The 17,321-nt window shown below is 35.1% G+C and overlaps 1 protein-coding gene across 1 annotated transcript in view; it reads right to left on the bottom strand.

Moving 5' to 3' along the window:
- Positions 1-360: 360 nt before the first annotated feature.
- Positions 361-17,321, bottom strand: part of MARCHF6 (membrane associated ring-CH-type finger 6) — a 50,369-nt gene continuing 33,408 nt past the window's right edge. Inside the window, exons 17-26 of the mRNA XM_026701035.2 lie at positions 16,516-16,616; positions 15,697-15,834; positions 12,923-13,124; positions 11,661-11,730; positions 9,798-9,979; positions 7,559-7,693; positions 6,494-6,583; positions 4,407-4,539; positions 2,817-2,952; positions 361-2,467 (exon numbers count right to left, since the gene is read on the bottom strand). Coding sequence (XP_026556820.1) covers positions 2,377-2,467; positions 2,817-2,952; positions 4,407-4,539; positions 6,494-6,583; positions 7,559-7,693; positions 9,798-9,979; positions 11,661-11,730; positions 12,923-13,124; positions 15,697-15,834; positions 16,516-16,616 — 1,278 coding nt within the window. The 3' untranslated portion in view covers positions 361-2,376. The remainder of the gene's footprint in view (positions 2,468-2,816; positions 2,953-4,406; positions 4,540-6,493; positions 6,584-7,558; positions 7,694-9,797; positions 9,980-11,660; positions 11,731-12,922; positions 13,125-15,696; positions 15,835-16,515; positions 16,617-17,321) is intronic.

The raw sequence follows: 17,321 nt of genomic DNA, 5'->3' as shown, positions 1-17,321 counted from the left end.
TTCAACACAGCAGGCAGAATTCAGTATTTGGCACTAGTAGAATTTGTACATAAAAGCAATTTCCTGGATTTTAGGATCTAAAAGAAAGGCACAAAAGTATATACACAAAATATAAAAAATGAAGTGAGCTGGAACAAACGCCTCACTATGTTACATACAAAGGTCAGTTTGTATCACTGAAATAGAACACAGTATACAATTCATCTTTTGGGCAAACCAGGACATGTTAAATTAAACATTTGTACATTATTTTAAGTTAATAAATATACTTAAAGATGATCAGGTATAAAAGAATTGTAAGGCAAACTGTATTTATAATTACTGTTAAAATAGCAGTAAAAAGAAAACAAGTACCAATACTTTTTCTTAACAAATTTTAATAATCATTGAACACCAGGTTGTCTGGGATAAAAACACAAATTACAAGTTACCGCATTTCTGCAAAATGCTACAGGAAGAAGCACAGCATTGCTGGCAATATCCTAGTGGAAAGACTGGATTGCTTTGTCTTTTTTTAAAAAACAAAGATATCAAGATCTAATTTTGTGCAACTGAAAGTTTGTCGCTAGAAATTGCTGTAATTGTGGGCAAACTATGTTCTTGCACAAAATACTGAAATTGTAGTATTTGCATTTCCAAAAGAAATAGATACAAAACTCACAAGTAAGATCTGTCTAAAGTACAGACAGTTAAAAGCAAGTGGGGGATTTTGGCTACCTTCTCATTACTATGTTTTTTTTTAATGAGAGCAGTGTCAAAAAAATTTAACAGCATCAAAATAAAAAAGCATTAATCCTTATATTACTCATAATGCCAAAATAGAGGTAATGCTCAAATTGTCAGTAGTGGAGAAAGAGCACAACCCCATTTCTACTGTACTTTAGCAGTGTGAAGGAATATATATTATTGGAAATCTAGACTCCAAATCTTCACCCCCATTCTAAAATCACAGAACCCAAAAAACTCTTTTCAGTACAAAAACATGCTGAAGACAGCAAGCTATTTGATAACATAATTTAACTGCATTATATTCAGGGGTGCAGTCCTGAGTGGTAACACAGCTGCATAGCATTTTCTGAATACAATAAATCTTAAAAAAACTTCTTGCCATTTTTGAATAGGGTATTGCATTTTCAAGCACATAAACTGAGAGTTTTCATATTTCATCTTGTGTTTCAGAAGTAACGACATTAAAATATATTATTACCTGCAGAAAAGAATTATACATATAAAAATAACTTGACTTGGGGGATACTTTTGGTGCAATTATTGTAAAAAATCAACTGATTCTTTAATGTTTCAGTTTCTTGTTCTAGCTGTTAATACTATAGTATTTAGATTCCCTCCCACATACACAAATTCATAAATCCTTCAGAATTCATTGCCACACAGAATGCTGACCATTTTTAAAATTACAGATGCTCATTTTTAATAAAAGAGTATGAGCTCCATGGTATGCTAGCAATTCAGAAAAAGTTGTTGCATTTTTTATCATTTACTTTTTCTGTATTTGGTAAAGTCAGATAGCCATTTTTCCTAAACTCCAAAGGAAATAAATCTTTGTACATTTCAATTCATAACAAAGGAAATATTGGCATACACAATGGAAATACTTACACAAACCTCTCAATTAGATGATTTAGCTATTTATGCCACTTGTAATGAATTTTAAGTGCATAAAATTTCATTAAAATTCTGTCTTCCAGTTCCAAAAAATTAATGCCTCACAACCAAGCGATTAAAATTGTCCGAAGGAGAAAATTTGTCCTGATCCATTCTACTGTACAGTATTACAAATGAAATCACATGAAAAAAAAAAATCAATAGAAAATGTACAACAGCTTTGATGTTATACAGAAATATTTTTTTAAAAAAAAAATCAAATGAAATTCAATGTTTTCTTATCACAGCCACTTCACTGCTGACTGTAATGGTTATTTCATTTTCATATCCTTGATAAGCTAGCCATTGCTACAAAAATGCAATTGATTCTTTTGAAATATATATATCTTGCCTACAGCAATATTGTTTTGTGGCACATATGTCAACAGAACAGCAATCCAAAATAAAGTGACAACTAGATTTAATAAATTAATATTCTTTAAAGATGTACAATGAACATTCATTTTAATCCAAGGTTGTAGGGTATTGGGATATTGCTATTTACACATTTACAGATCTCAGTACTGGTAAGTTCAGAAATTGCAGATAGTACACAGCCTTAACTGCTATCTGAACGCCATGAGAAAAGAAACCAAAATTAAAATATAAAAATCCAGCTGGGAAAATAGTTTGGAAATACCCAAATAATAATGACCAGTCTATGACAAAGAAAAAAAAGGCAAAGGAAGATCAAGTAATTCCATGTGACCATTTCTATTCTTGTGAAGACTGAGGAGGTGACGGTGATGTCCCTGGTTTCCCAGTTTTTCGTTCATAATTCACAAGTCGTTGCCCAACAAGATATCTAGGATTTAAAAGAGTTTTTTTTAAAAAAATAGTCTTCATTTCAGTTTGGTTTTGAAATGAAATACTAATTGAAGGAACATTTCTTCACAAAACATACAATTTCACAGAAGTTTTTAAAAAAGAAACTTCCATTGTTTTCAAGGGATACAGGAAGGCAGCATTACTACTGTAATCTAATCACAATAAACACAAATCCTTATCACTCCACAATTTCAGGTGCTTCTGGAAGAGCTGATACTATGAACGTCAAAAATTCTGTCCGTAGTTCCCAAGTATTCCAGCTTCCTAAATATTTAGGAGATTGTTACTGTACTCTGGCATTAATAAACCTTGACTAAGATACTTACTTATCATTTTTAATATGCTCATAAAGGCGCTTGAATTGACGGATCTGAAAGGATAAGATTCCCATCAAAACTACTACCATGAGTAGAAAAGGATAAATCCGTCGTTGTACTAAATTTTGCATCTCAGGAGTGACACCTGTAAATAGTAATAGAAAAACAATGAGACTAAAAATTGGAATTAATGCAATTCTAAACTGTTCTATTACCAATGTAAAATTTTAATGTTAATTAAGACCTTTTCATTTGTAATAAACTATAAATATAAACTATAAAAATATTACATTTCAGCTAATGCATTCTTTTAAAATAAAAGTTATATGTTTCTCTTTGTTAATGTCAATTACGTGTTTTGAAAAAGCAGTTAAATACCTGTGACATAATAGCATATTCTCAAAAACAAGAAATTGTGGTTAACTGAAAAACCCAACAGCTCAACAATTAAGTCTTTTTTCTATTCATTCAAAATTGATTCTCTCCTATTTCTCCCTTACTATGGATTCTTTGTAGTAACACCAGGAACTTTGTGTAAGATCCAATTTGCCTGCTGAGATCCAAAAAGGCAAACAATACCATTTACCTTCTTTATATGAAATTACTTAAAAGTTTTTTATTTAATATGCTGATTCTAATACTTGAGTACCAACCAGACTATACCATAAGATTATCAGGAATTGACAACTGGCATATATGCCTAATGAAAATTTTAAGGGGGGGGGGGTCATATATATAGGATCCATAGGTCAATCTGCATTCCATACTGGTATATTTAGTATATCTACTGGTATATTCTAGACTGGTAGGAGTGAACAAGTGAAGCCTATCCACTGATGCCAGCTATGCTTCTACTCTTCAACTTCCCAAAGGAAATTCAGCAGGTTCTTGGTCACTTGCTGGTCAAATTCATAGAAATTAGAAGTAATAAAACTATGGCATATTTGAACCCTATTTTATATTGAATTTTGTATTCATTGGTCCCAAACTTGCTCCAGATTCAGAAAAAAACTTCTCAAACATGACAGGAGCACAAAGTAATTTTCTGTGTTCTATGAACTCTCATTTCAATAATTTACTGAAAACAACAGGTGAAAAATAATTTATGTGATTATTTTGGGGGGTACAGATATGTTTTATGTTGTGATTACTGAACTTATACTACTCTGTAATAATATAGTGCAAATACCTTGAGATAAGATGGTCAGCCTATAAATTTTATAAATAAATTTGGAAAAAATGTCATGTCCCACTAATCTTTCTTCTACACAAATATTGAATATTCAAGAAATTACTTTTATCTATTTGATTAGGTTGCAAGGCTTATCTTTAGACATGTTTTTTGAAGATAAAAACTGGAATTTTAAATATCTAAAGCTCATCTGATGACTATAGTTTTAATTTCTTAAATATACTATTTGAGTTTTTAAGCTAAACATAAAATACAATATATTGAAACTATTGTTGACATATTCATTTAAATTGAACCATATGAAGAGATTTGATTTTTTTAATAATATAATGATCATATATTTCCACCGTAAATCTTAACTGAATGTATGCGCCAAATATGAAATCTACATTGCAACTTGCACTTACCTAACAAAGGTGTAACACCAGAAGCTACAATATAAGGTACACAGAGAGAAAGCAGTAAAACTGAAATAACAGGTGCTGCAAGCTTTTGTATTATAAAGTGTAAGTCAATATTTCGAATTCCATTTGCATAAACCTGAAATATAAAATTAAAGATATATGAATGATTGTCCAGCAAGAATATATTTAGTGCAAAGCTTATATTCATAACTGGAAGAGACTGTCAATGTAAACACAGAGATGAGAGATGAATTTTATTTTTAGTTATACTGATTTTGGCTTCCACAAACTCAGGGAATATGTCTGATAAACAGACAACTGAAGGTGGGTGGGACCAAACAAATTGGGTGGTAGGAAATTCAAGGATGCAAAATGGATTTAGTTTTATCTTTCTAGCACAGGGGTGTCAAACTGGACTTCTTGAAGGGCCGGATCAGTATTGTAGTTGTCCTACATGGGCCGGGCCAGGGTGGGTGGGTGAGACAGGATGGACAGTCTCCTGCAGCACCCTGCTGGCCAAAACGGGGCACAGGGGGGCATGGGCAGCCCCCGCATGCCCTGTTTTCAGCCTGGACAGTCTCCTGCAGCATCTTGCTGGTCAAAATGGGGCATGGGTGGCCCCATGTACCCAATTTTAGGCCTGTACAGCCTCCTGCAACATTCTGCTACGCAAAACAGGGTATTTGGGGGCTGCCTACAGCACCCCCCCACACCCAGTTTTCACTAGCAGAGGCACCACGGGCTGGTCCTTTGCTATTTCCAGGCTGGCCCCATGGGTCAGATCTAACCACCCGCAGGCCGGATCCGAGCCATGGGCTTTGAGTTTGACCCCCCTGTTCTAGCACCTAAAGTTACCTAGTTTGTCAGTGAACTTAAATGGCATGATCTGGGGATGCTCTGCAGCCCACCCAATGGTTTGACATATAACAAATTATACACCACTGTCTTAAAAAACACTTATTTTTTTTTCTTTCCTTGGGTTCCTATGAGAACTCTAAGATGGGCTGAAAAATAATTACTGGCTGTGATAAGCTTTCCAGAATGAGGGCAATATGTCACTGACTGCAAGATACCTAAACAAGGCCATAGTAATAATGAACTAAGTTAAAGAAATGAATGATTACCATTTAGTTGATTTGCAAACAGAATACTAAAGTATGTGATTCTTCCTCACTAAAGCACATACATGCCTGGGAGATTAGAGCTATGTGAAAATTGACCCAGATAGAAGGAGTAATTGTTAAAATGTTGTTCAGACCTCCCTTTACTGAATGGGAAACCCCTGTTAGATTCCAATGCTTTCCATGAATAGAAAAAATATATATTTCCTGTTTACAAAATACAAATCTGTATCCAGGCCATATTAATTTAGCTACTAATATACTAATGCTACATTCAAAATGGACCATCTTAATTGTTTTATATACATGAAAATTCTAATAAAATAGACTATTTTCTCAAAATTGTTGTCGTTATTGTAATAGGTCACGTGAGTGATTTTCATCCATAGAATAGTACTGGTAGTTCTTGATTTACAACCACAATTGAGCCCAAAATTTCTGTTGCTAAGTAAGACATTTGTGAAATGAGTTTTGCCCCATTTTGCAACCTTTCTTGCCACAATTGTTAAGTGAATCACTGCAGCTGTTAAGTTAGTAACACAGTTGTTAAGTGAATCTGGCTTCCCCATTGACTTTGCTTGTCAAAAGGTTACCAAAGGTGACCCTGAGACCCCGCAACCGTCATAAATATGAGTCAGTTCCCAAGTGTTTACATTTTGATCACGTGACTATGGGGATGCTGCAACAATCGTAAGTGTGAAAAACAGTCATGTAACTTTTTTCAATGTCATTGTAACTTCAAACAAACATGAACTGTTGTAAGTTGAGGACTACATGTATTTTCTTCTTTTCTCCCCCCACCCCCCAAGGATACTACATGAAGGATGTGCAAGAGAAAATGATTGTTCCCACCCAGTTTTCTGAAGAAAGCAATTGCAACTATAAAGAAATGCCATTAATTATATCTTACATTGATATATTCCATCATATATTCTGGTCACTAAAGCAAACAAGGCAAATATTTCTAACCTGTTCAATGACTGTTTTCAGCCACCATTGTGGCCCCATTAAAGTTATGGCAGCAATTATTTTAGCATGCAGAACACCAAGGGCCCAGTCCTATTTAAACAAAAGCAATTATTGTAGTTATTATTTCAACAGAGTATTTTATCAGCCTAATTAAGACTTAGTTAAATTAGGAAAACAAACCTTGTATGAAATATATTTATCTTGTATCTACATCAGCATAAGAATGTAAATTCAGAATCCCCCATAAAAACTATTGTTCAACTTTTGATGCAAATCCACATGGAACATCTATCTGATTTTGCTACCTTTCTACCACCTATGATATTAAAGTTGTTCTCATTAATGAAGTTATTGATCCTATTTATAATAGATTTCTGTACAATATCTAAAAGTGATTACATAGGAGGCTACTGTATCTAAATAGAGAAAAATCCCAATCCATTCTAACACTGAAGATAATGAAATGTCTACAAGCAAACAAAGTTCAGAGAGCACTAAGGATTCCATAGGTAGGATGAACTAAACACATATAAGCAGGTATCTACAGATATGTATGGTGAAAAACAGCTAAGCTATTTTATGAAAAATAGAAAGCAATTTTCTAAGACCATTTTTCAATATTATTATTATTTCTGTATGTTTTGAAAGATACAAGCCTAAATTTAGGATCAGAATGTCTTAAGAAGAGCATTATCTGAAATAAGTTGTCTAACACTTTGAAGCTTTCTTTCAGGGTTAGCCATCACATAAATTAAAGCCAATAAAGAGTCAGAATGAGATCTTCTTGTTTCTGGCATCTAGGATATGAAATAACCTTGGAAGAAGATGTATTTTTGATAATACGGACTATTTCTTTAAGCAGACTTTTTAGAAACTTAATTGCATTATATGCTTTGCTTTGCTGCTTTTAAAACTCTACATTTTAATTGCTATTGGTTCTCCTTGTTGGTTTTAATTTTTAGATCATATTTTAATTTTGCATAAGGTATTGCTTTCATAAGGTAGACTGTTTATGTGTCTCCCTTCAATTGAAGATTAGCAACTTTAGAAGCTGTAAGAACTGACCTGCCAGGGGTAGAATAGTGGGGTCTGATCCAAGGGAACTCTTAGGGGAGCAACAATAACTAGCTCAAACAAAAGTCCAAGCAAGAGTGGAACTACACCAGCCAGCAATGCAGCAACTATTAATGTCTTCATTATCTAAAGAAGAAAAAATGTTTCATTTACTGAGAATAACATAATGTGCTGTTTTTAAATAGGCAAGTGTGTACCGTATTTATCGGCGTATAACACGCACAGGCGTATAACACGCATTCCCTTTAAGAGGGAAATTTCAGGAAAAAAATATGCGGCGGGCGCAGCGCTGACATCACGTCATGACGCTGCGCCGCCGCTAGGCACTATTGGGAACGGGATCCCTTAAAGAGGATTCCGCTCCCTGGACATCGGCGTATAACACGCATACATCATTTGCCCCCTATTTTCAGGGGGAAAAAGTGCGTGTTATACGCCGATAAATACGGTATATAAATAAAATTAAAATCAAGAACCCAAACATATATAAACTTGTGCAGATGCATAAAATCAGAATTATAAGAGACAAATTCTTTACTTAGATCAGATGTGTGACAAAATTAGTATGTTAGCTGGGTGTCAGAGCAATGGTGTCATATCATCAAAGAGGGCATAAATTTCTGTTAATGATGTTTGATGAAACTTGATCTTTCTTGCTTTTTGCCTGGAAAATTAAATACAACTGAAAAAATACAGACCCAGTGAGATGCCAAAGGATCAAAAAGTATCTCTCTTGTGCCTGTTGTTGTCTGATGTCTGTCCATCCAATGTTTTTAGAATTTTTGAAATTTTGACAATAGTCCTTGCTTAATGACCATTTGCTTAATGACTGTTCAAAATTATGACAACCTTGGAAAGGGTGCCTTGTGGTCTGTAAAACACTTCTGACTTGTCGCAAAATATTGTAATATCCCCACCCACCCTCAGTTGCATCATTGCAATCTGGATGCTTGGCAAACTGTTGTCACTTCTCACTTCAGTGCCAAGAGCACTGTGATCACGTGATCACCATTTGCAATCTTCTCTACCAACCTTCACAGAAAGTGAATGAGAAAGCTAGCAAGGAAAGTTGCAAGCTGCTGCCACCTGCTGAAAGGATTTTGTCTCAATGCTGGAAGATGGCTGAAAGAGCTCTGTTCAATCTGCTTGGAACTTGACAGTCTTCTCCCTGTCTCTATGGCACTCTCTGCAGAGGTGGGGAGAGAACGACCCCAAGTTCCATGCATACCTGGACCTTTGCTGCCAAAATTCACGCACACACAGAACTTAAAATCTCTTTTTTCCTACCTGTAGCCCATGATGGTGGGGAGGGAAGGATTCTGCATTCCATGTATGCTTGGAAATCCAGGCAGAAATGTAGTTTGGGGCCCTTCTCTCCTTGTCTCTGCAGAGAGCTTTGCAGAGGAGGGGAGAAAGAGATTTGGGGTTCTGGGCATGCTTGAATTTTGGCAGCTGAGATCCAGGCATTTGAGCTCTTTCTCTCATCCACCTCAGAAGCTCTCTGCAGAGAGAATAGACAGCTTCTGGGGAGAGAAGGAGCCCAAGCTCTGTGCTTGCTTGAACCTCAGCAGCCAAAATCCAAGCATGCATGGAGCTTCAAATCCCTATCTCACTATGGAGAGCCCACAGAGGCAGGGAGATTATTGTAAGTTTTGTGCCTGCTACAGGCACACAGCTCAAAATTCCTCTCTCCTTACAAAGGACCAACAGGCATATTTAAAAATAAAATATAAAAAATATTTTCTAGGTTTTTTCTTGTATTTTTAATATTTTGATTTTTTTCTTTAAGATTAAAGATTTTCTTGTTAACTATATATGTATAAAATAAATAAGAAAATAAAAATACATTTTTTGTATGCTCAACTGGAAATCTACTAACTGGTAACATTAATAAACTAGAATAATGGAAAATATCCAGTTGTGGCAGGTTGGTGATCAGAAGCATTAACCATTTACTTAATGGTAAATGGGTATTCTCTTGTCAGATCCATATCGGTGCTGATTTTGTGAATGAGCAGCTTATAAGAACCTTCAAAATTATATTCTTAGAATTCCAATATTGTAAATCCTTGCATTCAGACAAATTACTAATATTAGTTTTCTTCTGTGGCTTTCCTGTTTCCAAGGAAACATTTGTTATAATTATAGCATGATCCAAGAGACATGGTCTCATTGTATCTATTAAATTCTCTTCCAAATTATATAAAAAAAGGATGTTCTAACAACTTACCATGAGGGACCATTCCTTTACCTTCTGAAAAATCACTTGACGACCTTGTGGCATCCAAGCAACAAGCACCGTCACAGCCCTAATTGTTAGCCAGCAAACATAGAGTCCACAAGCAGCTGTATATAGTTCATGGATTTTAGCAGTTCCTGTCCAAAAAGACATCAGCCAGCGGCCAGCAAACACTAAAAGCAAAAAAATATTAATTATTGCTAGTAAGAAAGCTTTATATTATCTTATGGTCATAAAATAAAATGGATCCAAAAAACTCATTCCATAAATAAAGTGGGTCGGTCCAGTAAGTTGTCAGTTTCAAACATTTAATGAAATTGAAAGCAATTTCAATACCTGAGGGTCCATTGTTTACTAAAGGAAGGGACTGATGAAATCCTAGCAAGTTATTGTAACATTACTTTTTATTAATCCAAATAGTATGTACTGCACAATTGCATTACACCAAAAATAATGGATGTTTGCAAAAACACTTGCCACTCTTTGTACTACCTTATCAGTTTCCTCTAAAGTCAAAAGCAGACCCAGCATTTTTCTAGGAAGCTGAATTGTGTACCAGATTTGATTATTTATGTAATTCAGTATTTTATTGATTTACAAAGCTGTGGATGGCTTGCAATAAAAGCAAATTTAAAATCCAAACATTTAAAGCAAAACAGGTAATTAACACTACCAGTTAAAATCAACAACTAAAAGTCTGAACAAGAAAATATCCTTTGAATGCCTTTTTAGAAGCCAATAAAAATAGACTCAACTCTGCAAAAGCAGCCTTCCCAAGACCTGGAGTGGCAACACAGAATAACTTAATTCCAACTTGCCACCAAACAAGCAACTGTGGATGAAATAATAAATGCGGAGATTCACAAACAGGTATTCTCTAATATAACTTGGGCTGGCATTTATGCCTAAAGAAAGACTAGAATTCAGTTTCTATTCTAGACCCTAACTACTGAATTTATTTGTTTCTACTCTTTTAATTATTTTTACAATTAACTTAAGGCAACAAATATCCAACACATCTTCCCCACAACAACAGTGCTGTGAGGTGGACTGGATTAACAGAGAGTCATTGATTCAAGGTCGCCCAACTGGTTTTCATGGCTAAGGCAGGACTAGAACTCATGGTCTCCTGCTTTCTAGCCTGGTGCCTTAACCAATAGATCAAATTTACTGTCACAGTTGTAGCTGGTAAATCATCTAAAACTGATAAAAAGCTTTTGTAGCCATTGCCTCAACTGAGGTAAGTAGAATTTTCAATATTCTTTTTTATTTTGTTACTGATTGCAAATACCATTTTCTGACAGTGTTCCAGAAAAATATATATGTGCACTATACATATATGGTGCAAAAGACTGAGAGTGAATGGAATCTTTAGACAAGATTTAATAGCTCCCATTTGAAATAAAAATTGTCTCTGAGCAATATTATCTTAAGTCTGACTCTGAAATAGGAATGGAATTATCACAAAGTCATGCCTCCTATTTCTAAATTTCTCAAGGGTTTCAGAAATATACCATCATTAATGGCACTTAGAAATGCTAATAAATCAAGCAAAACTAACATAATTATATTTTCAAACAGAGATAATCTATCAGATTGGACAAGACAGACTTAGTGCTCTAACCTTCCATGAAACAAATATGAAATGGATCACAGAATCTGCTTCCCACAGGACTGATTCAATTAAGAAGCCACCATGCTTCCCAACCATTGTATGTTAGAAATTTGTCTATATTTGTGCATCTCTGAGGATTCAAAAGAAGGCCTCATTGTTATAGAAAGCTACACAGAACACACAAAAACAATGAAAAATTAAGTGACCAAATGGATACTTTGCTATTGTGAAATGCATACCTGGTAATGTAAGGCAGATAAGACTTGCAATCAGGAGTGTTATACACATGAAAATGATCAGCAAAAATATCTGAAATATAGAAAAAGTAATGAATTTAGTACAGGTGTATGTGTGCGCACACACAGACACACACACAGTATTAAAGAAATATTGTTAGTAATCTCACCAATCTTATGGTTATATAGTGACAAATAAGCCCTATTAGTGTGATTTACTCTCTGAATAGGATACCTTAATTTATAATCAAAATTACATTTGATTTTATGAATCAGACCATTAGAGTTTGTTCCATAAGCCATAACTAAGCAAACCAAGCTTAGTCTGTTGTAGCTTTGGGGTCTGAATAGCTGTAATTTTCATTTCTGATTATCTGAAAACCCAGGGCATAATCTTTAAAATTTCTTTTAATCTTTGCTAGTGCAATTTGAGCACCCCATTTCTACAGATTATATTCTCCCAGCACTCAAAGAATCAAAGTAGCTTTTCATATAAAAAGGATGGCAAATTTCAAACCTTCTCAGAAATATATAGACATATTGATTCACACATGGTTAGAGGATTAAGATACTTTGTAAGATGCTGTATGCTTGTTTCTGTGTGAGAAGCCAACATGAACTACTTAAATGCTATCTCAGTCTATGATTTTGTTAAGAGGTTGTCTAGATTTTTCCAGGGCAGTGCTTACAGTCCTAAGATGGAAATGGTAAAAGTTTCACTTATTTAGTGGTGTCCACTAGGGGGCAGTGCTCATCTCTTTTTCTTAGCCAAGGGATCTAGTGATTTTCCAAAGAAACTTCTGTGTGATCATGGGACCAGCATGATTATATATACCAAGATGTACGTAACGCTGTTAACTTCTCACCGAAGTGGTATCTATTTATCTACTCGCATTTGTATGTTTCAAACTGCTAGCTGGGCAAGAATTGGGACAAGTAACAGGACCTCACCCCTCTTCGTGGTGCTCAAGTCTCGAACCTGAGCTGTAGACTTAACCCAGAGTCTTAACCGCTGAGCTACTGCACCTTTCAAGACAGAAATACTCCCTTTATAATTGTTTCATTATATCCCATAGAAAAAAGGCCCAGCCAAGTGAGAATACTGTATCAATCCTATCACAATGGGATTCAGAGTGAACATAAGCCAAAGAGACAGATACGATACCCTCTTAAAACTACAACCCTAAGAATTAGTTTCTACAGATAAGACAAACACAGAATAAATTAGACAGTAATTAGTTATTCTAGCTATTAAAACAGCCTACCCTGAGTGGAAATTTTAAAGGCCGGTGATAAGGCTGAAAACCAACAGGTCCTCCTTGTTGTAATATGGCTTGGTGGGCTGCATGCAGACCTTCTCCTACAACTGGAATGGCATTATTATTGCGAGCTGGTTGGTTATTAGGCTGCTGGTTTGCATTGTTTTCATTCTCTTCCTGGTCTCCCAATAAATAAGAATGAAGATCCCTAATACAAGATTTAATAGTATTTAATTGAATATATTGACATTAAAAAAATAAGAATGGCAGTAATCAATAAAATATGAATAATCTATTTTCATGGCAGATTCAAACATGATTATGTTCATTTATTTATTCAATTTCTTTAGCTACCCATTTCAAATAAGTGACTCTGGACACCAAAGGTGTCATTTTAATTAAGTGGAATGTTTAAAAGAAGCACTGTAAAACAAACAATAACAAAAAATAAGTAAACTAAACGTATGTAATATTAGGAAAGCAGTCCTCTCCCCTTTATTTTGTGCCTTCAAGTCAGTTTTTAATTCCTGGCATTTGCGTGGAAAAGCCCTTGCAGTTTTCTTGTCAAGATTTCAGAAGTGGTTGCCACTGTCTGCTTTCTAGGGCTGAAAAAGGGTGACTGGCCCAAAATCTTTGTGCCTAAGGCAACACTAGAACTTATGATCTCCCAGTTTCTGTCCTGATGCCTTAACCACTACACTAAACAAAGACATCAAAGAGATAAAAGACATGAGATTGCTGCAACTGCATACTTAGTCCTTAAGATCAAAATAACAAATGATATCTAAGTTTGCAACTGCAGCACCACATAAGATAATACATGACTATAGTTATTAGGATTCAGGGAGCCTTCAACAATTATTGAACAATATATGCCCAGGTATATTCCATTTAAATTAAACAAAATATTGCTTTCATTAAATGAAAGTAAATGAAAGTTGCTTAACCCTTACTGGGCCACCTGAAGTCCAATACACAAAAATTACAGGTAGTTCTCGATTTACAACAACAAATGAGCGCAAACTTTTTGTTGCTAAATAGATCTTTGGAAAGCAGCTGGTTTGTTGCTCATCCTTCCCACATGGTGGAGCTCCTGTGGTGCCATCCTAGAAGCAGATGCCATTTTGGAAACAGCCATATCGTAGTAACTCTGAAAATGCACCCACTTCCATGATGGCACCGTGTGGTATCCACTGTGTAGAAAGACGACACAGGGGGGCGGCTGCTTCCCAAAGATCTACCACAAAGGTGATTGTCTATGATGGAGGGGAGTGGGGAGGAGTGTGTGGGAACCAGCAGAGTGCAAAGTAGGCCCAAAGCCTGTGGGAACCCAGTGAGGGGAGAAAGTGGAGCACAGGATGCCTCAGGGTTGGGGGAGGCCTGGGCCAGGCCATGTGTAAGCTGGGGAGGTACTGCAGTGCTAGGCCTCCCAGGGCCTCTCCACTCAAGGTACCCCATCTGCACAATGACTGCAACAGGAAAAGCAGGGATAGGGGTCATTAAGCAAGCCAATCACATGGGTGTCTTGCTTAAAGATTGTCAAAACTTGTGACCATAATGGCTAAGTTCCATTATAGTCACAAGTCAAGAACTACTTATACTTATCCTCAACGTTTTAGACCAGCTGAAAGGGTCAAAATACAGGTAGCCCTGGACATCTGATCAAAATTAGGATCGTAAGTCATTGTGGTGATAAGTTGAATTGGATAATTTTTGAACAATATTTATGGTGGTGGTTAAGCGAACATCACACTTATTAAGCAAATCACATGATCATTAAGCAAATGCATCTTCCCTAATGGACATTTTTTTCCAGTTTTTGTCAGAAATTGATGAAAAAGATTACAAATGGCAACATATGACTGTGGGGGCAATGCAACAAGTGCAAGCAGGGGTCCTGAGTCATTTTTTTTCTAAGGCTACTGTAACTCTGAACAATTGTTAAATGAATTGTTGTAAGTCGAGGACTACCTGTACTATTACCCTCCCCCCAAGTACAGTTAGTCCTCGACTTACAACAGTTCATTTAGTGACTATTCAAATTTGAAATGATGGTGAAAAAATTGACTCATGACCATTGTTCACACTTATTATCGTTGCAGAATCCTCATGGTCATATGATTTACATTTGGATGCTTGTCAAGTGACTAACATTTATGACGGTTGCAGTGTTCTGGGGTCATGTGATCCCCTTTTGCAACCTTCTGACAAGCCAAGACAAGAGTAGCCAGATTCAGTTAACAACCATGTTACTAATTTAAGAACTGCAATGATTCACTAAACAAATGTGGTAAGAAAAGTTGTGATATGGGCAAAATTCACTTAACAAATTTCTCACTTAGCAACATAAATTTGCTCAAGTGTTGTAAGTTGAGGACTATCTGTGTAACATATCACATAAGAAAATGGGGAGAAAGCCTCAAAAATGGCAAAAGTTGGGAAACAGCTTATGTAGGAAGCAATTAAAATATAATCGACTAGATAAATCATAGCTTCATAAGCTAAAGGAATAAAATTATAATAAGATTTCCCACCCACCCCCACCCATATACAATGTATATTTTAAAGGAATAAAACAATTTTTCTCTTGCACAAACTTAAAATATAATAAAAATGCTGCATAGTAATTTATGCTTCATTTTCAACACATGTTAAGCCCCTATATGTATATTCTTTTGAGTTGGACTGTAAAAAGATAAAGAAAACATTGGACTCAGCTTCAATTATTTAAGTAATAGAAAGTTTCAATCATTCGAAAGGACTGGACTCTTCACACTTACAATAAGTAGCCAGCAGAAACAGTCCATCCTCGTACAAGCCCCTTCAGCCACTGCCTTGTGTGCCCTTGTTCAAGCAAAGCTGGCAGAACCACTTGAAGCAAAAGTAATTCTAAGGAAAGTTCACTTACAGGAGCATCACTGTGGGAATAAAAGAAGCTGACATATTTTAAACAAACTCACTGTCTTACTGATGCAAGTCTAATTGTACTGATGCAACTACATCATTAGTTGCATTTTTTTCTTAAACATTGTTAATTATGGGCATTCCTTCTGAGGCAAAATTAAATTAAGTGTTGCATGTTTCCCCCATGACTAGCATGATTCAAATTAGGATACAGATCATAACATGTAAAAAAAATTCCTTCACATGATAAAATATATGAGTTCATATATATGAAAAAGGAAGAAAAAATTATCTTTCATAAATGTTTGGGTCAAATATGTTAAAGGTGCAGTTCACTAAAAAAAACCTTGGGTTTTCTTGTTTTACTTGTTTTCATTTTGGTTTCAAATACCATAACCACATTTAAGCTTATATATGCTTTAGTGAGAAAGCCAAGATCAGAAATCATGATCTGAAGAAAAGCCTAAAATCCAAGGTTGTTGTGGGAGAGATTATGAAAGGGGAAACAGATGACTCTGAGTTCATTCACCTATTACTAAATTCACATTTTAACATTCATCGAAACTAGTTAAATATTAATTAGTTAGTACACTGTTGTCAGTCCACAATTATATAACCAGCAGTTCATTTCAAATAGACATACAATGTTTAGAGTCAAAGAACTACCAGCTATGGAATGAGGTAGTTTATCTTACCTGTAGAGCATTACATTATATGGTAGGAAGTGAGGCAGCAGATATTTGATAATTCTTATAGGAAGCCAAAGCATGAGCAAGACAATTGAACCAAAGACAATCTGAAACAACAACAATAAAAAAGATTCTGTACTTTTCTATTTTTAGCTTCAATTTAAAGCAAATTTAAAATGAGCACAATTCATACATTTTTGAAGACAGTAAACTTCTTTCCCCTTTCTTAGCTTCCATTCTTTCATTACCATATTTTGCCCTGACTTTAAAATAAAAAAATTGATAGATTTTAACAGAATCAAAATCCTATGCTAAATTGTGTTTATACTTTTTAGAAAGACATTTAGCCATGCTACCCTTTGCAAATAATTTTTAGCAATGGACAGAAACTAATTAAGAGAAAGCAAGTTAAGAGAAAGCAAATTAAGAGAAAGCAAGAGAAAGCAAAGCAAGTTTTCTCTAAGAATTTCAAGAACTATGAAAATCCAGGTGTTAAATTGGTTATTTGTAAGTGGTCTGCTCATACCCAAAACCACATTTATGAACTAGTAAGAGAGTTCAACTATAACTATTCTGACCTTGAAATCACATTTTCAAGTTCCTTTAATTAAAAAAGTTACTGTTAATGTGAGACTAATATAAAAAAACAAAAACAAAAGCTACTCAATGTAGTGTACATTGTTAAATAACCTTCAGATATGGATTATATAGAAAAAACCTAAATTATCTATGACAGATTTGTCAAGTTCTATTAGCATAAGACACAAAAATAAACCAGACTGCTGGTGATTTAGAACACTTTTCCTTAGAAT

Source organism: Pseudonaja textilis, chromosome 3 (genome assembly GCF_049901715.1).
Source record: "Pseudonaja textilis isolate UNSWEBS1 chromosome 3, rPseTex1.2, whole genome shotgun sequence".
Lineage (NCBI taxonomy): Eukaryota > Metazoa > Chordata > Lepidosauria > Squamata > Elapidae > Pseudonaja > Pseudonaja textilis.
The sequence above is the reverse complement of the archived record's forward strand: the minus strand, read 5'-3'. Positions and strand labels throughout refer to the sequence as shown.